The 10,322-nt window shown below is 42.1% G+C and overlaps 1 protein-coding gene across 2 annotated transcripts; it reads left to right on the top strand.

Moving 5' to 3' along the window:
* Positions 1-228: 228 nt before the first annotated feature.
* NDUFAF4 (NADH:ubiquinone oxidoreductase complex assembly factor 4) lies at positions 229-9,271 on the top strand. 2 transcript variants are annotated; one of them, XM_075597498.1, is made up of 3 exons: positions 229-507; positions 3,377-3,474; positions 8,332-9,262. In XM_075597498.1, the coding sequence occupies exons 1-3, from the start codon at positions 372-374 to the stop codon at positions 8,629-8,631; spliced, it is 534 nt and encodes a 177-aa protein (XP_075453613.1). In that variant the 5' UTR covers positions 229-371; the 3' UTR covers positions 8,632-9,262. The 2 variants fall into 2 exon arrangements, with proteins under 2 accessions (XP_075453613.1, XP_075453614.1); XM_075597499.1 differs by lacking the exon at positions 229-507 and adding an exon at positions 740-942 and having other exon boundaries at positions 8,332-9,271.
* The last annotated feature ends 1,051 nt before the right edge of the window (positions 9,272-10,322 follow it).

Here is a 10,322-nt window from a genome sequence, read left to right as displayed (position 1 = left end):
TGCAGCTCTCTCTAATAATAATCTAGTAAATAATTCCCTAATCTCAGTGCAAACCAAGAGCTGCAGGTATTGTATCAGTGCAATGAATGCAATCCTTCCATAGAAAGTTGCTTTAATATAAATTGAGACAATAAATGTGGAACCAACCATAACAATCATCGCTTAACCAATCATAGCACAAGCCCAGGGGTTCCGAACCTAATCAGCCAATGGGAAAGCAATGTCAAGAGTTCCCCGTCAGACAGTAGTGCTGCCACTGTCCTACACCGATTTACCCGAGAGTTCCGGAGCGCACTGTGCTTGCGATCTAGAATCCCGGCCTATAGAACGCTGCTGCAGCGGGCGCGTGAGAGAGCATGCAGTGAGCAGACATGGGGGGCAAGTTTACCCGCGTCTTCAGGAACTTTAACCTAGAAAACCGGGCTCACCGGGTCATCGGCAAAGAAAAGCCAGCAGCCGCGCCTCTGCACCCACCCACCGAGGAAGCTCTGCAAGCGATGAGAGCCAGTGAGTGAGCGCGGTGCGTGGCCGCCGCCGGCGGTCTCTGATAACTGTGGCATTGCTGGGCCATGGTGTCGGATCGTGCAAGCTATCTGCACGCAGTAACTGCTTATACAGCCACACAAGATGAGGTCAGGTCTGATTAACAGGATATTGGCGTGTCCTTCACAGCTACATAGCGGCAGGTGAAGGACAAGCTTCATTGCAGGGTTTTTTTTTTTTTTTTTAAACTGCTCATCTGGGGGCATCAAAGAAGTAAGGAAGGGATTTATGGTGACTTTACAACGGAGGCAGCGCGGCCTTTAACGGACTAAATACAGTGCTGCTGCCTTTTATTCATCATAGTTGATGCAGAAATGCAACGTATTTGTTTCCGGAAACACTTGGTCCTGCAGGAAAATTGCATGCTGGGACTTGGAGTCTTCTGCATTTTTTTTTCAGGTTGTGAAACTAGATCAGAAATGAATGATTCTGTCCATGTGTTTAGAGGTCACAGTGTGTGTGTGTGTGTGTGTGTGTGTGTGTGTGTGTGTGTGTGTGTGTGTGTGTGTGTGTGTGTGTGTGTGTGTGTGTGTGTGTGTGTGTTTATTTTTTTATTACATATTGCAGAAAAAAAAAACACACTTTTTTTTTTATGAAAATGTGACCAATTATAGGTCTGCCACAGTAGATAACTACATTTTAGAATGATGTGATAATCTAATAAATATTGTTTGGAATTGGTGACGGAATAATGACCTCATCAAGAGCATAGTTAGAAAAAGGGGTTTATAAAGTGCTTGAGATCAGAGGAACAATTATGCTCCAAAATAATAAAATGTTTCCTGATGACGCGTTATCGATTATGAAATCGATACTTTTTGTGTCTTTCGTTATGTATTTCAGCAGGAGGATATTTTGAACACACCGAAGTAAAACTTTATATAATCTTCATGTTTCAGATTAAATCACAACAGGCATCTCCTCAGCTGCTGGCCTGCCTCCTACACTGTTCCACGCTGGGCCTCGGTGTGACGTCGGCACTTCCGGTACATGCAAGCATCAGAGAGACGCGGTGTGGGACAGTGTAGGAGGCGGGCCAGCAGCTGGGGATATGCCGGGCAGCAACAAGAGGGCCGACCAGCGCCAGACACGCGTGCCGCCCCCCCCCCCCCTTTTCCCTGCAGCCTAGAGCAGCAGAATCTGGGAGAGGCAACATTTGGGGAGCGGCAACCTGCGGTTGGAGGCGATCCACATGTAGGTGCCTAAAAGAGCCGCAGGTTGCCGACCCCTGTCCTAGACCGATGACTAACAGGTCAGTCAGCACTGCACGACAGCACAGGCTCTGGGCGCCTCGATCATGGGATCATATACTGGAGTGGTCATGTGATCGCGATGTCGCAGGGGCCTTGGCAACCTGGTGACGCGGCCCCATTGCCACTCAAAGAGTTAAAAGGCATCGACATATAAGTAGGATGAGCATATTTGTCCTGGCAAAAACTGGGATAAATGTGGCGCATGCACAGATACGAGCGCAGACTGCGCGAAGTCATGCGTGTATAGCATTTGCCGGCCTCTTATGCAAGTGCGTGATCAGAGTTTGCTGGTCGCTTATGCACATGCATGATCGGTGTTTGCTGGTCGCTTATGTGCATTCGGTGTTTGCTGGTCATGCATGCTTGATCGACACTTGCTCACTGCTTGTGTGCATGCGCGATCAGAGCTTGCCGGTCCGGCATGCGCAGCCGGCAAGCACCAATCGCGCATGTGTGGCCAGCGCACAGAAAAACCAGGATAGTGTGCAGAAAAGTCAGGACCCGGGACAAAGAGCCAAAAACTGGGACATATGGTCACCCTACCTGTAAAGCATTTGACACTTTTAGTGATTAATATGCTTAGTCCCACCATTTAATGTGGGTTAAGTTACCACCTTCCCAAAATTGTCACACTACATGGAAACAAATTAAGCCTACATTGAAGAGCTGTCTTTTTTTAGGTAATTTACCTCCTTGTAAGACCTGCTAAGGAACAGATGATTGTTATTATGTCCTGATACGTAAAACCATGGAATTCAAAGAGGGTGTACTTTCTTTTTCACATGAATGTGTGTGTATGTATGTATGTATGTTCCATGTAATAATGGATTTAAGACAAAAGGTGGCACTGTGTGCTCATTTGCATGTAATTTCCCGGAATCCCTTGCTGCAGTGGGTAAAGGCGAAAATCAGGGTTGCAGACCTGTCTAAGACATGTGAATGTGCTCACAAGTAATATCACACACTCTCTCTCACTCTCTCTCACTCACTCTCTCTCACTCTCATCCCAAAAAGAAATCACGAGGCAGAACTCGGGTGCAGTCCCTGATAAGGTCCTCTCTGGACCGAAACTTTGGATTTTGTTTGCCATCTATTTCCAATACAGTTTATTTTGTATATGACTACTGAGTGCTGCCTCCTGATTTCTTGTTGGGATCATCTAGCTTTGTTGTTTTTATGGGACATGCACCAGACCATACAAACATTATCGTAGTTCCAGTTGATATATATTAGGCTGAGTCCCCGCTGGCGCCGAGCGTCCTGCATTTACACGCGCGGGGGATGGGGCATTGCGGGTAGTTGAGCGCGCAGAAAAGTTAGATTTTTTTGTTTTGTTTACCTGAGCGCGGGTGAGCGTGTATGCCCGCATACGAGCGCGCACAGCGTGAGCAGGGACTTACATATATCTATATATGTAAGAACCGCCGCAAGCGCCAGCGCTAGCGGGTCTGCACATGCACGAAAAGTGATTTTTGTATAAGATTCAGAAAAGAAAGAAGTTGTCTGTCATCTCATTATACTTCAAGTAGTGTAGAAATAAAAGCATAACTGATTTTTTTGTTTTGTTTTTCTTTTGTTAGGTAATGCAGAGATTCAGGATAAAATGAACAGAAAAGATAATCTACTTCTGTCACGGCTGCAAGAAGTTTACGTTGCCTCATCTGATCCACCAGCTCAGGTAAACAGTATCTGCTATATACATGTGCGAAAAAGTCACATCTATAAGGTCTCCATATTGTTATGAAAATAACGTTATTTGCTTCCTGTGTAAATATGACTAGGTTTTTATTTTCTTTGGGACTGTTTAATATGTATCTGGTAATTATTGTTCTTCCCTGTTCTCTGTTAAAACAAATTACACTGTAATTGTTGGTTAAACAAAATAAAAGGAAACAGTGTGGATCAACACATTTGCCTGTATATAACAGTTTACATTTTTATTACAAAATATTAAGTACATATTGTAAAAACACAAAGCATGTGATTACTATGGAGCCATAAGAAGCTTTAAAAATACTGGTCTGATTTGATTAAATTGCCTACATTTTAAAGTAATTGAACATGTAAACAGATTACCAGTGCTTCTACCAAAAGTCCAGATAATTTGAAGTGTAGAGAGTCTGTGTGTTGATGTCTTCAAAGGGCTGGGTTCCTCAGCCCCTCAAGCTTCTGCCAGGGAACCTCCAAACATATGCAAGATACAAAAAAGACAAAACACAGATCTCTAAAATTAAGTAAAATATATATTGGGCCACTAAGTCCCTATTCTTACTTACAAATAAGAAATGAATAGTGCAGCATCAGAGGTATGACGTCTCCGCATTAAAGGACACTGTTCCATGAAAGTGCATATCCACAAAGTATACCACGTTAGTACTGTCTTTATGTGGTCGTCACCTCTTAGTATCCAAGTGTCCTCCTCAATGTTATCGCGTGTGGGGCTGCCGGTTGTTACCGCGTCTCGGGAACGCTGCCGTCTTCTGCAAGAGCAGGGTCCCTACGCGCTATGCCCCTTCAAACTCTTCCGGTTTCTCGTGACCTTTGCTGACGTGTTTGCGTCCGATGTCAAAAGTATACCAGCAAAATATACCAGCCATTGCGATTAGTTCACTTTGATTGTAACAGGAAATGCCCAGTTAGTCTGAAAAATGCAAAATTGGAGCAAGAAACCCCCATAAAATAAAGTTATGTATTTTTGCTCTAGAGCATTGGTTCCTAACCTCTTTTACACGGTGCACCCCTGCTAGAAAATATTTGTTCCGCAAACCCCCAATTAATCTTATTGACTACTCAAAGCTATTGGTAACAAAACAGTTTGATTAATCCCATGAAATATAGTGTTCTGAGCTCATGGAGGCAACACGCTAAATAAGGCCAATCCGTGTGTAGAGACAATATCAGTGATACAGCTGTCAATTACAACGGGAGCTTCCAAAGCCATGCCCCACAATGCTTTGCGCTGTGGATGCAAAGCATTGTGGGGAGTGATTTTGGAAGCTCGTTGTAATTGACAGCTATCCCACCAACGCTAAGGTGCAGTTTGGGGCCTTACTATGTGTGCAGCCCACCATACTGCCTGTGATCCGCCAATACATATATTTTTTTAGTGAACCCTTTTGGGACACCTCACAAATTCCCGGTTGGGAACCGCTGCTCTAAAGCATTAGTGACTTTAGCACTGTTACTGAAAGGCAGATTAAACTCAATTATGAAAACTAATCAGAATGTTTTTATGTGAAGTAGTACAGTGTCTTAAATATTTCAATATAGGGTTAATATCAATAAAATAAGTTCGCTCATACCAAGAATCATTTTTCTTTTGTGTTGCTGCATGCTTCTGCTGTCCATCCATCACTTCCCATGATGTATGTATCTCTTTATACAGAATAGATCCATGTAGATGGCACTTCACAGCAGTGACATAATGTTACGATTGTGCTCGCCACAAACCGGGACCGGACCGCGGGGCTGAGGTGGGGTTATATAATCACCGACCTTAGTCCGCGCAGACTGATCCGGAGTGCGCAGTTCGTAGTCGTACGTAGCAGGGTCAGGATTGGAGAAGGCAGCATCGTCGTTATTCAAGCAGGAGTTCGGCAACAGGTAGTCAGGAGTTCCCCGCTTCAGCTTAGGCGCGGGAGTGGCCTATTCGTGAGGAGCGGCCTCGGCCCATGACGCTGGTCTCAGCAGGAGGAGACAGCAGGCTGGCCGAATTACACCGCAGGGCAGCGTCGGGAAACCAACGCTTCAGCACAGAAGTCAGGAACGGGCCCCCGCATGGGACTAGCAGGCGGCCTCAGAAAACAACGCTTCAGCAGAGAAGTCAGGAACGGGCCCCCGCATGGAACTAGCAGGCGGCCACAGGAAACAACGCTTCAGCAGAGAACTCAGGAACGGGCCCCCGCATGGAACTAGCAGGCGGCCTCAGGAACTATGAACTAGGGATAAGAACTAGAGAAGTTAGTACACCAGGATACAAGCCAGAGCGGCTTGTGGCAGAGACTGTAACGTCCAGAGTAGGAATTATGCTCGGCACTGTTTCAGTGCCAACGCCCAGGGTATAAAGGGCGGAGATCCAATCACAGGAGGAGGGTGTGTTAGCATTCCTCCAATGATAGGGCACAGAGCAGAAGCTGCAATGAGAGACAGCACATGTGCCATTGATTGCCAGAGGAAGCTTGCAACTGCAGATGTCTGCAAGGCTATAGTAAAAGCCAGGAGTGGATTCCTTACACATAATACAGCACATAATGGGAATAAGCGTGTCAGAGATAAAAGTAACATTAGGAAAAGGAGTGGACCCGAAGAGTTTACAATCTTAAGTTTCACTGCTTTTGAGAAGGTCTATTTGGGAAAGGCAGGAGAGAATGTTTGAAGGGAGTGTGATCTTTTTTGAAACATTTTTAAATTAAATTTTCTTCTGATACAGAATTTATTTAGCAATACTTTTTTTTATATAAATGTTGGAGACACTGCTTGGTACAGTAGTTTTTATCTTCCTGTTATCTAAGGAGAATTGAAATATGTTAAATTACAGTGCTTTTTATGATAGTTTGAACTTTATGTACTATAGAGAACATCACCAAAATTGTGCCATTTTTTTTTTTTTTTTTTACATTTATTAATGTGTGTTTTTTTTTTAGTTTAAAAACCTAAGCATAAAAAAAAGTATGATGGTGCAGTTGTACTGGATGCTTAGGACCAACAAGACATAGTGGCAGCTGTGTGTGTAACTGGTTCAAACTTGGTGATTTCAAAATGGAGTAAACATGTTTCAAATCATTTTTTAAAGATTAGTTGCAGAAGGAATATTGTTTATCTTGTTCCTTCCCATTACGCCACAAAGAGTAAATCCTCCTTTCGCAGAACCAATTAGGAAAAGGTAAAGAGAGTATACACTATATACTGTATATTGTTAAATAAACAAAGGCCAAACTGTTAGAGAACTATAAAAAAAACTTCCAGGTCTCCGCTAACATTTCCTAGGCAATTTTTAAATCTGACTTTTACAGGGCTTATCTGACCTTTAAAAGAGTTTACCACCAATATGTAACCTATTGGAAGCACCAGAGTTCAGTTTTCTTTAATATTTTTATTTCTCTTGAATGTCCAGTCATTATATATATAATAAAAAAAAAATAGTCGTATGTGTTTATGAACAATTAATTCTCCACCCTGACTGAAGAAACACAATTTGTCACCTGGGTTGTGTTCGCATTGTACACGTTGTGTTCTCATTGTAGAGGTTTAATGTTCTCCCTTTGAGGTCTATTATCGTATGCTCTCCTACGGGCTTCTTGAATCATAGTTTGTACCTCACTGAATGGATCCCTTGCTGTTTTGGGTTAAAAATAATCCCATTTGGCATGCTGTTTTCAACAAAGCAACTAGAGAAATTCACTTTGCTTGTTCTTTCTCCCCTAAGCCATGCAATCATTACTACAGAAAATTGTTTGAGGGGTTACTTGGACACAGCACTGTTTATTTCTGAGTACAATATCCTTGTCTCTAAAAAGACTGCCTCCTCCTTGCATTTTAGTGTTTAAGGTCATTGTTTTTTGAGTCTTTGTCAATTAAGCGGAAGTGTACAAACTTTGTGTTTTACGCATCAAGGAGGATGTTAATAAAAGAATCCTACATGAACAACAAGTCTAAAAACAGCATTGTTTTTAGTGAAAAATACACATCCATTTGACAAAAATCTTCGCCATATGGTGTACAGCAAGTAAAAATACCACTTGTGAGCACATTCACGTCTCAGACTGGTCTGCAACTCCGTCATTTGCTATTATCTCTTAGTATACAATGCTTCCACTGCGGCCAGGGATTCAGAGTAATGACCTGCAAATGAGCAGCCAGTGTCAACTTTTGCTTCTTGTCCATTTTAACATGAACCCTTAAAAGCATATGCCTGCTGCATTACACAGCTTTTCAGCACAGTCTGGGTTAAAGAAGTGCATAGCTAGTAAACCTACTCACAAACGGCTGTTTCGATCTTTTGGGTCTCATCAGTGTGAGGCTGGTTATTCTGGCTTAGCAATATGAAGCTGGGCTAGGTTTCGACCACCATCAGTGCACTACAAATTATTAATCAGCGGGCTCCATATTTATCCTCTCCTTGCACATATCACTTTCTCGGTCCCCGCTCTTTGTATCTTTCCCAATTCCTAATACGGCTTTTCTTCTTGGATCTGTACATCTGAACATAAGCAGCTAAATCTATAGCAGGCATAAGCTTGTAGGCTCCATGGTAAAATGGACATGAAGTAAAAGATGACACACTTACTGCTCATTTGCATGTCGTTACCCAGAATCCCTGGCTGCAATGGAAGCATTGCACTCTATGGTAAAAGGCAGGGATGCAGACCTGTCTGAGTCATGTGAATGTACTCACACGTGGTATTTTATCCATTTGGGGGGGAAAAAAATGATAAAACTTTTGTGGGGCGGGGGTGCCAGGAGGTTTGCTAAATATACCCCTGGTTCTTATTGCAGCTTCTCATTCATTTTTTTTTTTTTTCTACTCTCCACTTAGGTAACAAATGAAGTTGTTCAATCTGCCAAGGAAGAGTGTAGACGTCCGCAACTGACCATGAAGAGTGGGCCCTTTTCTAGTGTAGATGTGGAGAATGTTCCTATGGGAAAGATCTCCATACTAGAGGCTCTGACACTCCTTAACAATCACAAGCATTCACCGGACACCTGGACTGCAGAGAAAGTAGCCAGCGAGTACAACCTAGAACTGAAGGATTCCGAGTCACTGCTACAATATTTTATCCCTTTTGATGTAAAAATCATTCCACCAAAGGACACAAAACAAATAACAGAAGAATAGAAAGGGCTGCTGCTGTTAATTTATATATAGTTTTTTTCGAGAATGTACCTTGCATAAAAATGTATTCTCTAAAAATGTTACCTTTTTTTTTTTTTTTTGTAAGGTAATTAAAGCAAATTCTACCTGACACTTGTGATTCTAAAAACAAACAGTAACACCAATATATAAATATAAACTTGCAACTAATCATTTTAAAGCAGAAATCCCAGGTGGTCTTGCTGTTGTTTTTTTTTTTTTTTCATTTGTTTTCTTTACACGATTAGAACTGGTGGAACCTATGGAACTGAACTGCTCAGGGCTTTGAGGACATCCCAGTTCCCAATATACTTACCTGTGAAGTTACCAGTTTTACAATATCCTCCAGAGGAAAGAAAATAGCCACCAAATCTCAGGTGGGTCCTGCAGGCCAATAGGAAGGTGCAATGCTATTGTTTGTGACTTCCTATTGGATGAAAGAAAAAGGAAGGTGCAATTAGTGCTAAAAGCTAAACAATAAATATATAGTGCAAAACAATTAGAAAAACACTCAAAAATTCTTATAATGTTAAGGCAAGGCTGCCAGGAATTACTGACCCAAAGACAAAGTCAGTTGAATCACAAAATACAAACTGGCGCCAAAAAATGTCCAAAGACAGTCTTATCAAGTGGAATGTAGTGCAAAGAACTGCTTCAATTCTTGCACTTTCAGAAATGTAGATATGTCCACGGCCAGATGTTACGTCATATGTGGAATACAAACAGAAAAACAGATCATAGTGTAAACTGCTATTCAAAAGGACATACAACACAAACGCTATACAAACAACAAATACACAACAATAAACAAATGTAAGCAAGGCTGACTAAAAAAGAGCTAATTTAATACAACAGTAATTATAAAATAACAAATAAGAAAAATTGGCAGGCAACTGGTCCGGTTGGTCTAAAACCAGAATCCTACTCACAAGAACTTGGCAGTAGAAGCGCAGTGAATTGTAGTCATTGGGAGGAATCAGCTTGTCCTCCAGTGGCGTTGGGCTGATCCAAGAACCACTTACGATGCTGTCGCACTTCCTGGATCGATTATCTGTCACTGGGGGAGCGCCTTGGAAGAAAAGACCTCTTCCTGTTGCTACAAGGCAATGCACGTAGCCTGCGTAAATTTGTGGTGAAAACTCATGAACTATAACCCTACACGTTTCGTGCGCATGCGCACTTCAGGGGATATCTTGTGAGTAGGATTCTGGTTTTAGACCAACCGGACCAGTTGCCTGCCAATTGTTCTTATTTGTTATTTTATAATAACTTTTGTTTTAAATTGGCTCTTCTTTTTTAGTCAGCCTTGCTTACATTTGTTTATTGTTGTTTGTGTTGTATGTCCATTTGAGTAGCAGTTTACACTATGATCTGTTTTTATTCCACATATGACGTAACATCTGGCCGTGGACATATCTACATTTCTGGAAGTGCAAGAATTGAAGCAGTTCTTTGCACTACATTCCATTTGGACTTCATATAGACTGTCTTTGGACATTTTTTGGCGCCGGTTTGTATTTTGTTTTTCCTATTGGATGGCCATTAAAACCCCTGGGAAATAACACAGATGAGCTCTGGAAGATCTCCGGTTTGAATCCTGCAACATTAAAAAAAAAAAAAAAAAAAATATGTGAAAATAGTGGAATTGCTGCTATCATTTGTCGTTACAAGATGCA

Source organism: Ascaphus truei, chromosome 4, assembly GCF_040206685.1.
Source record: "Ascaphus truei isolate aAscTru1 chromosome 4, aAscTru1.hap1, whole genome shotgun sequence".
Lineage (NCBI taxonomy): Eukaryota > Metazoa > Chordata > Amphibia > Anura > Ascaphidae > Ascaphus > Ascaphus truei.
Note: the sequence above shows the minus strand (reverse complement) of the source record. Positions and strands in the feature narration are given on the sequence as shown.